The 18,911-nt window shown below is 37.5% G+C and overlaps 1 protein-coding gene across 2 annotated transcripts in view; it reads left to right on the top strand.

Moving 5' to 3' along the window:
- Nucleotides 1–18,911, top strand: part of GPC5 (glypican 5) — a 769,104-nt gene that overhangs the window by 425,806 nt on the left and 324,387 nt on the right. The window contains exons 7-8 of one of the 2 annotated variants that reach the window (XM_075138510.1): nt 5,406–5,568; nt 6,146–6,315. In XM_075138510.1, coding sequence (XP_074994611.1) covers nt 5,406–5,568; nt 6,146–6,180 — 198 coding nt within the window. In that variant the 3' untranslated portion in view covers nt 6,181–6,315. Of the gene's footprint in view, nt 1–5,405; nt 5,569–6,145; nt 6,316–18,911 lie in introns of those variants that run through there. The other variant, XM_075138505.1, reaches the window with a different exon arrangement.

Raw genomic sequence — 18,911 nt, 5'->3', positions numbered from 1 at the left:
TCCATCAGAATTTCAGGCTGCTGTTTGGTTGGTGATTTTATGGCATAGAATGAGTCTGCAGTCTGGAAATGCAGGGTTTTAGCCCCGGATCTCGGGCAGAAAGCAGTCGGTTTGACATAGCAGTGTGTGCATTTCTTGTACTTTCTGCATCATCTCAGGGATGTAAAGGCTCAAGCTGATTAGAAATCTCATTCTCTCTTTTTAAATTTCACTTAAAAAGCAAAAAATTAAAAAGGACTGATGTACTTCACACAAAACTACAGCTTTAAAAAAAAAACAAACCACTGGGCCCTATTATGAGAGACTAAAAGAGTTGTATACTAGTTATATAAATACGAGTCTCCAATATAAGCTGGACTTCTAATTTAGAATACACATTTTTCTTAAGGATCTTTCGCATTACTGGAAATGAAACCCTGCAGGAGATTGTGGCCTACAGAGGCATGAATAGGTTTTAATGAGATCACTAAAGAGAAATGCTGTATTTTTAAGTATTCAGGTATGTAATGTTAAGCAGAGAAATAAACTTTAGCATAGTTTATTTCTCTCATTTGAAACAGTTCAAAATAGTCATACTTCTAGAAATAATTTTTCTAGGTTTGATTTGATTAGGTAAATTGGATTCACTGCTGGGCTCCTTTGGGATTCCCTCCACAAGTACTTACGATAGGCACATAAATAAAAGAGAGGAAATATTATGGCTGAGCTTAGTTCACATTGACTGCAACATAGTATCATCAAGATATTTTTGTTGAAAAAGAATAAAATAAAATTCACAGAAAATCAATGTTTCCTCTGAAGGTATGTGATGTGTAAGATAAGTAAATAGGATACCAGATTTTTGTTGAAAGAGAACCAATATCACATCAGTTTAACAGTGTAAATATAAGTTCCCTTGCCTTTCATTGTTCATCACTCATGAGAGGTGAAATCACTTGTAACTTCCTGTAAGCACAGGAAAGTAAAAATAATCCAGTATTCTCATTTAAACCAGATTTACTTACATGAATTCATAGATTTTTGAGAGCCAGAAGGGTCCATTTCAGTTATTTAGTCTAACCTCCTGCATACCCTGTTCTTGAACCTCTGAATTAATTCACACTTTAAGACCAAAACCTGTTTGATTCGGAACATATAGACCACAACTGTTAATAAATTGTTTTGATATAGAACAACCCTTATGGGTTTTTTAAATGTATGGTATTGATAATATAGATTTGTTTGATTCACTTTGAATGTGTAAACAAAACTATTTGATTAATTTGCTATTTTCATATGCTTTGGCCTGCTACACAGATCTGTCAAATCTCTGTTTGCCATGTAGACACTTACAAGGCTGGTTAAATAAATTCTTGAGGTGGGTTTTTTTTTGGTGCACTAAAGGATGAGCTCCTTGGGTAAAAACAAAAGTATTTTTTTGTTCCTTTTTAACCACTGTGATAGAACTCACTTCTGTGCCATTCTTTCCGAACAGAGGAAAAAAGAACTGGATTTAGGAGTAATACAACATCCCTAAACAGACTTAGTATTCCTATTTCTGTCCCCAAAGATATCCCATTAAAATCTTTGGCTAGAACACTAGTCTTGATAATTCATAGTCTGCTGGCTATCCAGGACACCCGCAATTATTTTACGGAACAGAATATTTTATCTTCCAATATGCATGTAATACAATATTTAGACTTGCAAATTTACATTTGTCTGTATTTTATTATAGTACATGTTTAAAAATTCATTCTATTGCCTGGCTTACCATATGAGGTGTCTTCCCTTTGTTATTTAGTAGTTGTCCAGTTCTTGTAGCACTGGTAGGTTTATCATTATCGTTTTGTGTTTTATACTGCTTTTCAGGTCATTGATAAGGTCATTAAATAATCTGGAAAAATTACCAGACCCTATAGGACTGTACAACAACCATACATTCTTAGTGATAATTTTCCTAATTATTCTTACACTCTGACATTTGTCAGGAAGCTTCAAATACCCTTATAGATGCCTCTGTAGCTGCTGTAAGCAGTTCTTTTTTCTTACTGAAATGTTATATAGTACCAAGTCATATATTTACAGGACCCTTTAAGTACTTTATTACAACTATGTAACTTCTCTCATGCAAACCTGTATTTTCATTCTAAAAGATTATATTTCACAAAATTTAATGATGGTACTTTTTGGTATTATAACCTTTTTCAGAAATGCTGTTTGTGTGAAAGAAAGTGTTCCATTAAGCCATGAGTGAAAATCCCAAGGCTTTTAGGCAATTGGGCAGTGAGAGATCTAAGCTGGAGGCCCAGCTTCCCAAAGCTATGTAGGCAAGTTGTGAAGTTGGAGACCACCAAGGATCTTTGAGTTGACTTAAGCCTGAATCATTCACCTGTGCACATGTACCACAGCAGCGGTAAGAAAACACAAATTTTCTGTAAAAATAAAATGCCATCAGCAGAGGACATGTTTTTGATATCAAAATCATAGTTCAACAAACTTTCACCAAAATTAAGGGAAAGATCCAGCAAATCTAGCCTGGAACATTGGCATGCCTACTGCAATCTCACAACACTGGTGACCTAACTCCTGCCATAACTTAGTCAAACTAACATGGTTGTCAATAATATTTGCTGCTATTTTCATTGAAATTGAAAGACAATGATGCATAGTTAAACCCACAGTGTTTTGTTTTTTTTTTTAAAGACAGAAATTTAATAGAATGGAAAACCTTTTTGGACACCTGAAAGAAAAAGATTATTTTAGCCTGTGACGCAAAGGGAAAAACATTTATTGTACTAGTTTTTTGGGGCACATGATATACATCTAGTAAACCTCCTTATTCAGCTGGAAGTCCCAGTAAGCGTATACAACAAAATTCTCCAGTTATAACCTGTGTTTCTTTTCCTTTTAATAATAGCTTTATAAAAACTGCAGCACAACAGAATAATCATTTTAAATGCCTTTTATCTTTATTTCTAATGTGAATCAAGCTAGCTTTGAAGAAGTACATGGATTTTATAAATTTAATAAAGAATTTATATTAGATCTAAGCCATGCTTAGTAGAGAACCAGCACTGAGATTTGTGAACTTATACGGAGACAATATTTCTTCTTGTACAATTAAGGAGACTGAGGAGAATAACAAAATCCAAATTACAAATGAGCTTGTTCATTTCTTAATCTCTACTCTTTCAAGCACAGTGAAAAGTTTGGAAAAAGTTGAAGAACGCTTTTTCAATGTTGAACCTACATATAAAGCCATTTATTGGGATCGTCTGGGTTTCCAGATTTCTAGTCCTAAGTCAATAATGCACAATAAGTAGAAAAGAAAAAAAAAAAAAAGAGGGAAGAGAACAGAATACTTTGGGCTGAAATTGAGAGAAGCAGCAAAATATAAAGATCTTATCAAGCCATCTTATTTTTAAGACTGAGACAGAGATACAGAATGTAGAGGGGGATGCAATTTCTCAAGCTGAAAAAATCTATATATAAATGGCTCTATACTATGAAAAATTTGGCAGCAACTCTTGTTTAAAAATCTGTCTTGCTGGAGATTCATTCCCACATTTATGCCACAGAACTCAGGGATAAAGACTACCCTATCATACAGCTGGCTTTGGAGCTGTGTCATGATTTGAACTGGGCCAAAAAAATAAGAAAAGTGTCCTGTTTAACTGGGTGTAGTTCATTAAACTGGCTGTGGTTTGTTTTTTTTTTCCCCCCATAAATATTATGTTGGCAGAAGTATGTCATGGATTACACAATGAGCAGGGAGCAGGGCAGCTATACAAAGGAACCTTTTTTGTTTTAGCTAGGTAGTTTGTCTTTCAGGTAGCATATAACTGTCTAATAAAACTTTTGATTCAAAAGTGCTGCATAAATTGGTTCTGTTGATTCAGTGGTGAATGTCATTCTCCTGTTCTTATAGTGTTACAAATGGCTTTTATAAAGCTACTGAGATTTATCTGAGTGCTGTCCTTGTAGTAGTGATTAAAATATTTTTGCTGGGCACTGTACAGCACTTGACAGATCAAGTAGTTTGGGAAGTGACTCCATACTCTGTAAATAAACTGAGTACATTGTCCAAAAATATGAACTCCCAGTATCTTGCTTGAACAACAAAGCAACGACATTTTTGAAGGTATAAAACAATTGAGTGTGTTTCAGACTAATTAGTAGCTACTTTCAGGAGAAAAAACATCTGATTATTAAATTAAAGAATCTGAGCCAGCAAAGTTTTGGCCTTTTTTGACTAAAAAAGTCTTGCTAGATTGAAGCAAGTGCAATGCACGAACCTGCACCAGCTGATATTTTGGACTAGATAAAGTTATAAGAATTCTTAACATTTGTAATAACCTGTTTCTTTAGATATTATGAAGTTTATATGTATCTGACATGTAAACTGAACTGAATCTGGATGGGGCAGAGGGCACATTGTGTATGTATGTATGACAGTCCTACCACTTAGTATTTAAAAAGCTGGATGACAGCATTTGTACATTTGATAAATGGAAGAGATGAACATTATTCTAGTGATTGCTCAGCTCTGCTCAACAAACGGAAAAATGAGTTAAACTTTGAGATCTCTACCTGTTGTCTTTCAGACCATGCTGGCATCATTGGCCATGTCTATAGTGATAAATAAAAAGGAGCCAGAGAACAAGCTTGTGTACTGGACCCAAATCACCTACACTGCTTGGGCCAGTACCAGCTATCCCTTTAGTTTGTTTTGGGTCACCCTTATTAGTTCTCCCAAAACAATGCCTGGATGTGATTGGGGCTCTCCAGGCTAGCACTGGCTCGAACTGTACTGGCTTGGTCTGATGCTCCCTGGTCAGGCATTTGATATTGTCCCAACACATATTTTCCTTCAGCTTCTACCAGATGCCCATGTGACACACCTAGAGCACACAACTTGTATGTTTTGAATTCACCAATACAGAGCTGCAGCACAGCTCTCATACTATTCCAGATACTTCAACCTGAAAAATCCACACAAAATAATAATGGTATCTTAAGGCTATGTGGACACCACATGGGTCTTGAAAAGATCCAGGGCCAGTTGCTATGTAGCATGGATGCTGTCTGTTCTAAAGGGGATTAACCTGAAGGAGTGAGGATGTCTGTGTCCATTCCACTTGGCTTCTGGGCCAGGAATTGGTGTCTGATCTTTTTTTATCTAGCAATAAAGACACAGATTATTTTTTTTTTTTAATTAAAAATGAAATATACACCTCCAGATACCACTCTTTTAAATCTGGCTGCAAGCCAGGTAAGAAAAAAAAAATCAGAATTCTCATTCTGTGGATCCTGGAGTTTTCTTTTAAATCAGATAATTACTAGAAAGACATATATGAAATTTTGCGTACTCGCTGAAGTTCTCCATCTGTACTGCTAACTTGCATACTGTATCTTGTCTTCAGCTGTTGCAGGGCAAATCATTTCCTAAATATAATAAATGGGATCTCCGACAAACAGGCAGTGGTGGAGGTGTAGATGAGCAAATCAGTGGAGATTGTGATGATGAAGATGGTTGCGGAGGATCAGGAAGTGGAGAAGTCAAGAGAGTCCTGAAAATTACAGACTGTAAGTCCATGATTCTGCTTCTTTCATGCATTTAAACAGTGAATTGGCATATTTTCCACTAACAAATACCACTGAATTATCTTGGAAAAGGTGTGGAAAAGTTGTCTGTATAATGTTTCCAAGATTTACAGGAATAAGACTGCAATTATAGGATTTCTATGAGCATGGTATGAATATGAGATTCAGTTTCATCATAACACGTTAATACATATTTGGCATAATGCAGACTGACCGCAACACAGTATTTTAGTCAAATAAAAAGTGTTACAATGACATGTCCCTGTGAGTTACTACTTAAACATAAAAGGTTTGTCAGTTAGGCAGAGAAATTGTTCTAATTTTTCATGGAACTATGGGAAAATATAAGGTTTAGTCGTGGTATCTGAATTTCATAGAGCACTGTTGGAACCAATGTACTGCAGACCACTCAACATCAATGCCATTATTACTGCTTACACTTCTTTCTGCTTTTCTTATTGTTTCGGTTTTTGTGTTTGTTTGTTTGTTTGTTTGTTTTTTTCCCTGAACCACATTTGTAACAATTTTGTTCAAAAAATCATTTGTTTGTGCACTTCAGTGGCATGGAACTGTGAGCATGAGCAATTGGATTGAAGCACAAGTAAGTTAACTCCTTCTCTGAATCAGGATGTTATTCTACATCTCTTACTTCTCTTCCCAGTGTAGAAATATAGTCAGAGATGATGGAAATAGATGCCTGGTATCATCAAAATTGCATTTCTGCACTTTGCATTTCTTTTTGCATTTTTTTTCAGCATTTTGCATTTTTTTTTTGCATTTTTTTTCCTGCATTTTGCATTGCAAAATTCAATACTAATAGATAAGAAGTCAAGGTTGGTGTCAATCCCTGAATTTATCTATATTTACTGAATTTGAGTGTACTCCAAGTTTCCAAGCTTAGGTGAGAACTCCAGGACCTTCTTGACTTGACAGTGAAAAGGCAACTTAGAAATGTGGCCATAGAGAAGCTGCAGTGTATGCTTGCCCAATTCTGATTTGAACAACTGGAGAAATAAGACTGAGCATTATGGGGCATGCCTTAGAAGGTCAGTTTGGATTTAGGCTAATGCTGTTGCACTGATACCTACTTCATACATTTTCAAGTCCTGCTATAGCTTCTCTAGATGAGATTTTAAGAGATCTGCAAAAAGATTTGGACACTTACTTCCTTTGAGGGCTTTTGAAGATTTAATTTTGAAAAAAGAAGTTAGAGATCAAATATTTAAAAACAGATGTACTTTGGAATACTGGATATATTATATCTATTTGATAATGACATTCTGTGGTATGGAAAGACTGTAAAATAGTCTTAGAATATGTCTAGGGCTATTAAGCAAGTATTAAATGACAAAAGAATTGCGAGAATAGTACATTTTCTTTCACCGTCTTCTACTGCATTAGAATTTTCTTCATATTGATATATTTAGTGCAATCTTTTCAAGATGTCAGATATATAATTAGCCTTCATATTCTCTTTATACTACATGTATTATAGATCTCTAGAATTATAAACTATGTATTAGGCATACCGAAGTTTGCATGTAATGCTGTTTCATTTGAACCTTTTCTAAGATATTACTTAACAAAAATATGAGTCCGTACTGTTCAATATATCGATATCACTTGTGCATGTATCTTGAGTTACTAGTACCTTTGATGAGCTGTTGTGATTTTATGGATTTATGCTGGTATGCATTTAATATGTGGAATACACCTTAAAAGGTGTCTTGAATGTGTACCAGAAAGAGTCCTAGAAAACACTACTTTGTTCTGGGTTATCACACATGCTTACTGACATGGACTTTCTGTCCAACAGAACTGTTAAAACTTTCCAATTAGTAAGAATTTTGTTACAATATACATCAGGAATCTTTTTCTTCACAAATCACTTAAGTGCATATTTAAGATAAATGAAACAGCTTGAACAATCCTTCTTTTGCATCATTGTGATATACGAGCAGGACTTTAGGAATTAAAAGTGAAATTGAAAGTGAAAAAAGTAAAATAAGAATATTTTAGTAAGCAAACAAAATTATCTTTTCAAGATTTATGATTTTATGTGAGGAACTAGAATTAAAAAAAAAAAAGACAAAAATCATCATGATCTGCAAATGCTTGTAATCTTACTCAGAAGTCAAGCTCAAGAATTGCTGTACAATTTTACTTTGTTTCTTCTGGTATATAACAGATCACTTTTCAGGTTTTCCACTGTTACATGCTGCTTCTATGCATTATAAAACACTAGTTTATCAGTGTAACATGACCACATTTTTAAACTGAAAAACAGACCTCAGCTGCAGTAGAACTGGACAGGTAGAGACACAATGGACTGAGTTGGCCAATGCCCACATAGCAACTTAGGAATCACAGCAGAAGAAAAACTACACATGTTAGAAATATCAGTGGCCTAGTATTTCATTGTTGGTAACTTCTAATTTGTGAAAAACAGTAAGAAAACCATAAAGACAGAAGACAGAAATAAGGTGAGGCAAAGAAAACATAAATGTGGGTCACACTCCTCTTTCTCCATAGTACAGGGACTTAGTCTTCCATCTATATTGATAAATGGGTGACAGTAGATCTGTAAAAGACAAAAATGACACCAGGATTGAACTGAAGCACCAAATAGTTTGAATGTGTGAATGTGAAGTCAACTTTTAGTGTTACAGTTTCAAACACATGTTGTCTTGTTATAGTAATTTTGTCTAAGAAGAACTTTTAAGTAAAAAGTAAAGTAAAAAAGTTAACTAATAAACTTTCAAGAAGTTTTAATAAACTCCAGAAACAAGATACTTTCTTGTCATAGATAAGCATTATTATAGGACTTTATAACACATTTATGACTTCTGTAGCTCAAAAGAGAATTATGATTTATACAAAAGGTAAGTTATTTCATATGTATTTCTTTTTAATGTGTTACATTAAAATGGGTGAAAAAAGATCATTTATGGAGTTTAGTATACACATTTTAACTGTATTCATTATGCACATGAGTAATTCACTTTACTGTATACTTTCTTGATAGATGGAGACATACAGATAGTATTATTTTTTCCTCACCAAAGAAACTTTTTACAGTCTTTTTCTTCTGGGCAACTTCGCATTCTCTCATAATCAGCCAGGAAAGAAAGGGGGATTACTATTTTGTATTATAATAGAGTCTGGAGGTCCTAATCAAAGCTCAGGCTCCTTTTTGTTAGCTGTTCCAGACATTTTCACCAAAAAAAGGATCTTTTCTGCAACAAATTGATAATGTAAATAAGCTGATAAAGTATGATACAGAAGTAGCCCTTTTAAGTACATTGCTATGTATAAAAATATACACCTTTTCTGAGGCCATGTCGTTGCTTTCTGAATATGTGTATGATTCTCAGACCTGGAAGGAGCAGAGGGGAAGGGAGAAGATATGGTTCTGCCAAGATAAACCTCTAGCAATTTTATGTGAACACATAGCCTCTGAAGTCAAAGATGACTTACTTCTACACTCAGTGTTACAAATGTAAGAATTGTTTTCACTTAATGTTGGAGACTGACAAATGTGTGGTGACAGGCTTTAGGCTTTGGAAGGCCAATGAAGAGATTTGGTATTTATGACTCAGAAGTGATAGCCGTAGTATTACACTACTGCTTAAATTATGTTGTATTTTGAAAAATTCTGGTTGTCGTATCAAACAGTTAATCCTTACATTATATTCAATGTTTCAAAGCCCTACAATTGTGCTAACTGTTTCGCTCTTCATAAGTACTGTTAAAATATAGCAAATTGGTGCAGTTATTTGAAGGAATGGTACTAGAAAGGATAGTGTACTTTTTAAATGTATAAAATAAACAGTAGTATAAAGTCTTGACACTTCATTTGCTAGTTTTATTCTACTCTAACCCAGGAGCTCCCACAGGACTATTTCATGCATCACAATGAATTACCTCCTCAAAACCCCCTGCAGAATGCAAGAGGTAATAACAACAAATACTTATCACCTATATATTGATTTGAACCTGTTTTCAAATAGCTCTGTGAGGAAGGGCTAATGCTGGTATCACTCCTCTGAGGTACTCAGTACCATCTATCAAAAATCTCATAAGACTTTTAACAAGAACACTAATTTTCTGAAAAGTGCTCTACCAATGCTTTGTCTTTCTTTTCTCATTTTAACATGCAACACAGGTGTTTCTTTAATACAGCCAGAGATCTCCTAGTTCAGGGCTCATATAAGTAGAAATATCAAGGGTGTCTTTATGCTTAAGGTATATACAGGCAAACCTTTTCTCTCACTTGTCTGATTTTTATCTCACCTGATATTCATCCTGTCTGAGGAAAAAGTCTCCAAAACGTTTTATTTCTCGGACTACTTAATTTGTAGATTATTATTTTCTTGTTCAGAATATGCGGTAGAGGGAAAATAACTTGGAAAAGGCTTTATGTGGTGATCTCCATACAAAAAGAGTGTACTATGATTCAAATAAACCAGTCTCTGTCTCGTATCTGAAGTTATACTTCATTGTCAAGTCTCAAACATCCTTTCTCCTCTTTCTGCTCCTTCACCCACTTCAGTATAGTTGCTTTTTTCTTTATTTTTTTAAAATCTGATTCTGATGGCATCTTCTCTGACCAAAGTTACTTAAAGCTGGCACATGTGTGAAACTTCATTTAGCCTCCTTAATTCAAGGAGAGCAAATGTCACTAATTGCTATACCTGCAAAAGTGCAAATTCTATAGATGTTTTTCCATCTTGCTTCTCACCACTGGCATGCTTACCCAGGGCAGGGCCCAGACTTTTCCTAAATTAGAATAAGATGAGTAATATCAATTCAGTAATACCAATTCACGTGAATAGGTGGAACTGGAAGAAAGTGCAACAGCAACAGTGATCATGGTATCGCTCGTTTGTTCAGCTGCTGCTCTCGGTTGGTTCATCACCCATTCCCGCCCTAGATGTGCTGAAATTGAACAGTTGCTGTTCACTGAACAAAATAACTAGTCTGAGTACCAATCTTAGCTACTCTATAACACAGGGTTTCACTGAGGTAATGTTTATTCAAAGTCCTTGACTGGGACACAAGAAGAGGAAAAGACTGTTTTAGGCAGCAAAGGCAAATGTGACAAAATGACTGCATTTATCTTGAGCTGTGTTTATTATAAAAATCCACCTGCCATTAGGCACATAGGACTTAAATGAATCATCACAAGACTAGATTGAGATAGATTCACTGGAGGAGTTGAATATGAAGAATGAAGATTCATGGTCTGAAGTGGAAGTGATATACAACCACACAGACTGTCAAATGCTAAATGAAGAGTCCCTGGATTACTTTTAAACATCTTAAAAAATTATACCATTTAATCTTAAACCAGTCTTAATCTCTATTTTAATTCATTAGGAGGTAAACTTAAAAATATATGTATACAAATAAAATAGATTAAACATTCTAATGAACAATAATTCCTTTAATGACCTGATATCGCCCCAAAGTACTTTTTAGGGTTTTGTATTTGAAAGGTCCAGTCTGGATCTGCAGATTTACATGAAAACATTTCAATGCTTCTACCACAGCTGTTTAACAATAGGCTTGTTATTGACCAGCGTCTTTGAGTACACCTTTATGCCAGTGTGGTGGAAGGCCACTATCTTTGTCTCAGAAAGTAAATCATATTAAAGTAATAGAAATATGGTCCAAAACTAGAGTCTCTTGCACAGTTCACAGCCCCTTTCCTTAAACTTTTATTGTCTAATTAAACAAGGAAGACAAAGACTAATAAGCATACAACTCTGAAAGTGATACTCTCAGTCTTATAAATTGTCAATTTGGTATCAGATAACACAGTTAAGCTGTTCCTGTGTGCTCTGGGCAACCTCTTCTGCTATTTCTATGCCATTCACCATCCTCAGCTCCAAAAGTAAAGCACTGGGGTCCAAACCATCGTGGAAGTGATGTGAAGGGTTTCTCATTAAATTTCTGCTATCTGTGAGTGTGTCAGGATTTAAAGACTTAAGAAGACTGGTGCAACGTGCCAGATAGTGAAAGCAATAAAATCTCCGTTATGATGTTTGCCATCTGTTATATTGTTTTAAACTTTCATCTGCATTCTGTATTGCCTCAGTAAAGGAAGAGATCCCTTATGTCTGAGTAGGATTTCAGGTTTTATTTTGTTTACACACAACAGTATTCTTCCTAATCCTCCATTGTTAATGTGAAGTGGTCTTATTCAGGTGCCTTTGGAAGGACTACATGACTTCACTGTTCCTATGTTCACTCAGTTCAGAACATCTCAATTCTATTAAAAATGAATTAAAAAAAAAGTTCTTGCTGTGAACCCCAAACTTCCTCTAAATATTGCACTAACTTTTAACACTTGCTATTATACTCAGATTTTGTATTGTGTTTTATGGAATGGATTAACCATTTCTTCTTTAGCTAGAAGACCTGACATTTAATGGTGGTGCTTGATGTATTTTAATGGAATCAAATGCAGATTTTTTTTAACCTTACAATGTTCTCCAGAAATAGACTGTGTTTATTCCCCATCTAATAATTCTGTCTATAGTTGGTGGTTTGTCTTTGAGAGAACATGTCTGAAAGATGATTGTGGAGGAGGAGCAGGAAATGAGGGATCTTACAGAACAATCCACCCTGTTTTGAAATGTGAAAAGAGAGTGCCTTGCCCCATTGTAGCACCCGCTGTGACTTCTGCACTAATTCCAGGCAAAAACATGCTTTCACACAGAAGGTGTTTCTATCCCACACGTTTCATAGGAGTACCATTCAGAATTAATTTTATAGTCTGCAGCGGGAGACTTGACATATTATTCACTTTCAGGTCTGTTTGAGCAAGGACTGCATCTGTAATTGGCTTTCTGGTCCTCTGTGATTGCTTCTGTGCTTCTTGGCCTAAAATTAGGTGAAACAAGCAAATGGCATATTATTTCTTCATTCAGTACGTAATTTGTTGGTTCAAGCAGCTCAAAAGTGTCTACATATCTGGAAGACCAATCAGAAGAATTTGGGTTATTTTCCCCCGTCTATCCAAGGAAACAGCTTGAAGGATACCCTTGCTGAGGAGAAGGAAAAGTCAGAAGAAAGTGAATGAATCCATGGAGATAAGTGAGCTTTCCTTCCTGCCCTGTTAATTGGAGGCCCAGTATTCTCCAGGCTGATAAATTACCCTTTTATTATTCCAGTACCACATAAAGTGACTATCTCCTCCAGGATGCCAACTTTATTCCTATGTATAACCAATTAGTTTAAAGGTAGTTCAGGTGATACATAACCTGCATCATACCTTGACCACACAATACCATATTCTGTATTTCTCTGGTTATTCCAAAAAGGAGCTCCTGAAGAACTGTAACCTTCACAAGAGAATCCAGATCAGAGAAAGACATACTGAAGTATATCCTCTGTGGTCAAGTTCAGGAGGCATAAAGCAGTAGGCAGGAGGTTTTTTTTGGAAAGTTGCTAAAAACTGAGAATTTGCTCCACAGGCGGGTGGTGTACACTAACACTTTTGTAAGAGCGGTGCTAACTACTTTCCTTCTCCTGCTGTGGAAATAAGAAAGCATTTAAGCCATTCTCTATCCAGATGAATAGCTATAACATCTATTATTTTATTCCTTTTCCTCAGGAAATACACAAGAATGAATGAGAAAGCAATATACATTGACACTTTGCTGGAAAATTTGTTTCTTTACTGGTAACTGTGAGTGTGAATATTTATACATTGGTTCAAATAAATAATACATGCAGTAAAAGGCTCCAATTTTCTGGTAACTTCAGAATTAGTTATATTATTATAAGGTAATTCCCATCAAAATATAACCTCATGTTATTAATGCAGGTCATTTGTAATAATTACACTGCTCTGATGTGCTGTGTTTTAGACCAGTGAGTATGCTCGTTAAATGCTTTTTGATAACTTAAAACCTTTGAAGAGTAATTGTGCTTCTTTGTTTGTGCTTGTGGTAGGCTCTGTCATAACAATCTTCCTGCTGAGTGTAACATGTTAATACCAGGCAATGCACTGTTTAAAAGTACAATATTTTATATTAGTTGACTTTATTTCTCCCTCTGTGTGAATTCCCTCAGCAAATTTTATGTAAACCTTCCCCTTATTTGTTTTTTAATTAATGATCCAACCTGACAGTACAGCTTTAATCCGTTACTCAGGTTAAATTCATCATTCAGGAAGTACAAATGTTGACTCCTGACAAAAGATTGTGTTCAAGAGAGAGAGTTGATATTCTTTAAATAGGAACTAACTAAAAATTGAAATGTCATAATTTGTTTTTTCCAATGCATAATATGACTATGCAAGTCACACCTTTTTGCAGAATAAGATAGGAACAAGGAAGTTGTCTTGTAACTTTTCTCAGTTTTTACACAGCATTTCAAATGGAATTGCTTTGTTTTTTCTTTCACTGCTTCATGTCATTATGCATCCAGCAACTTTACCTGTGCAAACTTCATAGGCTGGTGAAGGTCTATGCATAGGAGTCCACAAGTGATATTTTTTTTTGTGGAAAGCATTGGAACTTGTGTATCACTGTGGCTTTGTTTATGCTTCAATAATTTATATCATTATGTATTTCTGTGCCAACACTTGACCATGCATAAAGAAAAATCTTTGAACTTCATGTATGTTGATAATATGTATCTTCTTGCTGAAAGAAAATACTGATTTATTGAAATGTAAATTTTCTACAGGAATGTACGGATTACAATAAATCTTTCTCTTCCAAAGATTTTCAGTTCCCCAAAAGACAAGTGAAAGAGAGAAGAGCTCAGATTATGACAGTTTTCCTGTGAGAAGGAAGGGTGGGATACCCCTAGCCTCCCAATTAATATTAGCCTATGAGAACATTATCGATGTATTATGTGATATCATCAAAGTTGTGTGATTTACTAATTGAATCATCTCCTCAAATGAGCTAGTGTAAAATTGGTTAAAGTTAGTCCTTCAAAAAGCAGCAGATTATGCCCAAATACGTTGACTCCTATCTTTACCCATTATAAGTCTGTCTCTCTCTGGTCCAAAGACTCTAGTTATTTGGATAGAGTAAGAAAAACTAGAGGGAGATAATAATCAGGCTAAGTCTCTAGAGCTGTGGTTAAATTCATACAGCTAGCATATGGGGGGAAAACAGAACAACCACTTCACTAGTGTCTGACCTGAATTTAGGTCTTTGTTGTCCTAAAACAACTTTAAAAAGGTTTATATTTCATCCCATTAACATATAAGAACTTTGAAAATTTCATCGAAGGAAAAGAAGAAATTGTACCCAACTCTTAAAAAAAGGAGTGCACCTTTATGCATTTTTTTTATACAAAACATTAAAATTCTTTATCTACTCTAGATTAAGTTATGTAGCATTTATTTTTGCATGTGCATCTGAGTTACGCAAAAACAAGTCAAAATATACTGCTTGTTTATGCAAAGTCTGGTTAATTGGAAAATAATAATGCTAATACATGTTAAATGAGTTATGATCAAGTTCTTTCTGAAGTCAGTGGGCATCATTTCACTGACTGCACAGGAGCTTGTATTTTCCAGAGAGACCACATAACGACTTTAGGAGGAGTTAAAAAGTTCTAATTATACTTTAACAGGAATTACCTTATAATAATACCACTAATTCTGAAGTGACCAGAAAATTGGAGCCTTTTACTGCATGTATTATTTCATTGAACCAATGTCTGATATTATAACTATATTTGTAATTATTCATTGATTATACTTCAATGAATCAGTACTTATTATTTTTAATGTGGTGTTTGAAATGTGTTTTATAATAACAATAATGTATTGGGGATCTGAAAAGAAGATATTTTTATAAGTCTTGAAATAATCACTGTATCCAAACCACCTTTACTGTTCTATCAAGTTCTTCCATGAATGCAGTGGATGAGGACTTATATTGTTTTCCTTTATACAAAATAAAAATGAGCATGAGCTTTCCCACAAAAATATGTTCTTTTCAAGCAATTGGCACAAATTTTCAGAAATGTCCAATAATTTTGATCCCTACCACTTCAGGCTACTTACTGAAGTATTTTTAAATGCAGTACATCAAGGTAGGTGATTATGAAAAAGTGGTCTGGATGACTCAGTCTGGGCCTCTTTGAAGCAAACATCTGAAAAGATTGTCATTCTATAGATAAATGTAAGCCACTACTTTTTCCTCCTACAGCAATGTAGCACAGCCAAAAAATATTCATCTATGACAGGTGAAAGGAATGAAATTTCATTCTTACACTTTTCTGCAATGCATATGCATGTAAAGCACTCAGCTTAAAAAATAAAAAAATCATTTTAAAGTTTCCTAGTGTGGAAAAAAAAGTTCAAAGCTAAACCTTTTCCATAGCTTTAATGCTACAACATTGCCTAAGAAAATTAGTCAAAATATTCTTTAATGAGAAAAGAGAGAAATCTATTCTGACTCACACAATTCAACATAAAATGATGTACTTTCCCTAATATGCATGTATAACATCATTACAGCTGACAGAGAAAAAGAAGAATCTATATGCAATCAAGATTTACCATTGCAACCTGATGTTCCTAATGGTTCAATTTAAGTGTGTACCTCGAAAGTGTTCTTTATATTTATCAGAAGATTTTTCCAAATACATGAACTATTTCTAATATAGACCCATAAAAGAGTTTGGGTTCGAAGGGACCTTTAAAGGTCATCTAGTCCAACCCCCCTGCCATGGGCAGGGACATCTTCAACTAGATTATGTTGCTTAGAGCCCTGTCCAATCTGACCTTGAATGTTTCCAGGGATGGGGCACCTACCACTTCTCTGGGCAACCTGTGCCAGTGTTTCACCATAGAATCATAGAATCATACAGGTTGGAAAAGACCTCTAAGATCATCGTGTCCAACCGTCAACCCAACACCACCATGCCCACTACACCATGTCCCTAAGGGCCTCATCTACACGTCTTTTAAATACCTCCAGGGATGGTGACTCCACCACTTCCCTGGGCAGCCTGTTCCAAGGCCTGACCACTCTTTCAGTAAAGAAATTTTTCCTAATGTTCAATCTAAACCTCCCTTGGCACAACTTGAGGCCATTTCCTCTTGTCCTATCGCTTGTTACTTGGGAGAAGAGACCAACACCCACCTCGCTACACCCTCCTTTCAGGTAGTTGTAGAGTGCGATGAGGTCTCCCCTCAGCCTCCTCTTCTCCAGGCTAAACAACCCCAGTTCCCTCAGCCGCTCCTCATAAGACTTGTGCTCCAGGCCCTTCACCAGCTTCGTTGCCCTCCTCTGGACGCGCTCCAGCACCTCCATGTCCTTCTTGTAGTGAGGGGCCCAAAACTGAACACAGTATTCGAGGTGCGGCCTCACCAGTGCCGAGTACAGGGGCACGATCACCTCCCTATTCCTGCTGGCCACACTATTTCTGATACAGGCCAGGATGCCGTTGGCCTTCTTGGCCACCTGAGCACACTGCCGGCTCATGTTCAGCCGGCTGTCAACCAGTACCCCCAGGTCCTTTTCCTCTGGGCAGCTTTCCAGCCACTCTTCCCCAAGCCTGTAGCGTTGCCTGGGGTTGTTGTGGCCGAAGTGCAGGACCCGGCACTTGGCTTTGTTGAATCTCATACAGTTGGCCTCGGCCCATCGATCCAGCCTGTCCAGGTCCCTCTGCAGAGCCTTCCTACCCTCCAGCAGATCAACACTCCCGCCCAACTTGGTGTCGTCTGCAAACTTACTGAGGGAGCACTCGATCCCCTCGTCCAGATCATTGATGAAGATATTGAACAGGACCGGCCCCAGTACTGAGCCCTGGGGAACACCGCTCGTGACCGGCCGCCAACTGGATTTAACTCCGTTCACCACAACTCTCTGGGCTCGGCCGTCCAGCCAGTTTTTTACCCAGCGAAGAGTGTACCTGTCTAGGCCGTGAGCCGCCAGCTTCTCTAGGAGAATGCTGTGGGAGACAGTGTCAAAGGCCTTACTGAAGTCCAAGTAGACCACATCCACTGCCTTTCCCTCATCCACGAGGCGGGTCACCTGGTCATAGAAGGAGATCAGGTTGGTCAAGCAGGACCTGCCTTCCATGAACCCGTGCTGGCTGGGCCTGATCCCCTGGTTGTCCCGGACATGGCTCGTGAGCACCCTCAAAACCAACCGCTCCATGATCTTCCCCGGCACCGAGGTCAGGCTGACCGGCCTGTAGTTCCCCGGATCCTCCTTCCGGCCCTTCTTGTAGATGGGAGTCACATTGGCGAGCCTCCAGTCGTCCGGGACTTCCCCAGTTAACCAGGACTGCTGGTAAATGATGGAGAGTGTCTTGGCAAGCTCCTCCGCCAGCTCCCTCAGTACCCTCGGGTGGATCCCATCCGGCCCCATAGACTTGTGAACATCCAGGTGGCATAGCAGGTCATGAACTTCATCCTCTTGAATTATGGGGGGTTTATCCTGCTTGTCGTCCCTGTCTTCCAGCTCAGGGGGCTGAGTACCCTGAGGATAACCATTCTGACTACTAAAGACTGAGGCAAAGAAGGCGTTGAGTACCTCAGCCTTTTCCTCATCCTTGGTGGCAACGTTCCCCCCCGCATCCAATAGAGGATGGAGATTCTCCTTGGCTCTCCTTTTGTCATTAACATACTTATAAAAGCATTTTTTGTTGTCTCTCACGACAGTGGCCAGGTGGAGTTCTAGCTGGGCTTTTGCCTTTCTAATTTCCTCTCTGCACGACCTAACGCGATCCCTGTACTCTTCCTGAGTTGCCTGACCCTTCCTCCACAAGTGATAAACTCTCCTTTTTTCCCTGAGTCCCAGCCAGAGCTCCCCGTTCAGCCAGGCCGGTCGCCTTCCCCGCCCGCACTTCTTGCGGCACATGGGGACAGCCCGCTCCTGCGCCTTTAAGACTTCCTTCTTGAAGAACGTCCAGCCTTCCTGGACCCCTTTGCCCTTCAGGACCGTCTCCCAAGGGATCCTCTCGACCAGTGTCCTGAGCAGGCCAAAGTCCGCCCGCCGGAAGTCCATGGTAGCGGTTTTGCTGACCCCCCTCTTTACTTCACCAAGTATCGAGAATTCTACCATTTCATGGTCGCTAAGCCCAAGCCGGCCTCCGACCACCACATCTCCCACCAGCCCTTCTCTGTTCGTGAACAGCAGGTCAAGCGAGGCATCTCCCCTGGTGGGCTCGCTTACCAGCTGCGTCAGGAAGTTATCCTCCACACACTCCAGGAACCTCCTCGACTGTTTCCTCTCTGCCGTGTGGTATTTCCAGCAGACATCCGGAAAGTTGAAGTCCCCCACAAGAACCACCCTCACTCTAAAAAATTTCTTCCTTATATCTAGTCTAAATCTACT

Source organism: Calonectris borealis, chromosome 1, assembly GCF_964195595.1.
Source record: "Calonectris borealis chromosome 1, bCalBor7.hap1.2, whole genome shotgun sequence".
Taxonomy (NCBI): Eukaryota; Metazoa; Chordata; class Aves; order Procellariiformes; family Procellariidae; genus Calonectris; species Calonectris borealis.
This window is presented reverse-complemented; position numbering and strand designations above follow the sequence as displayed.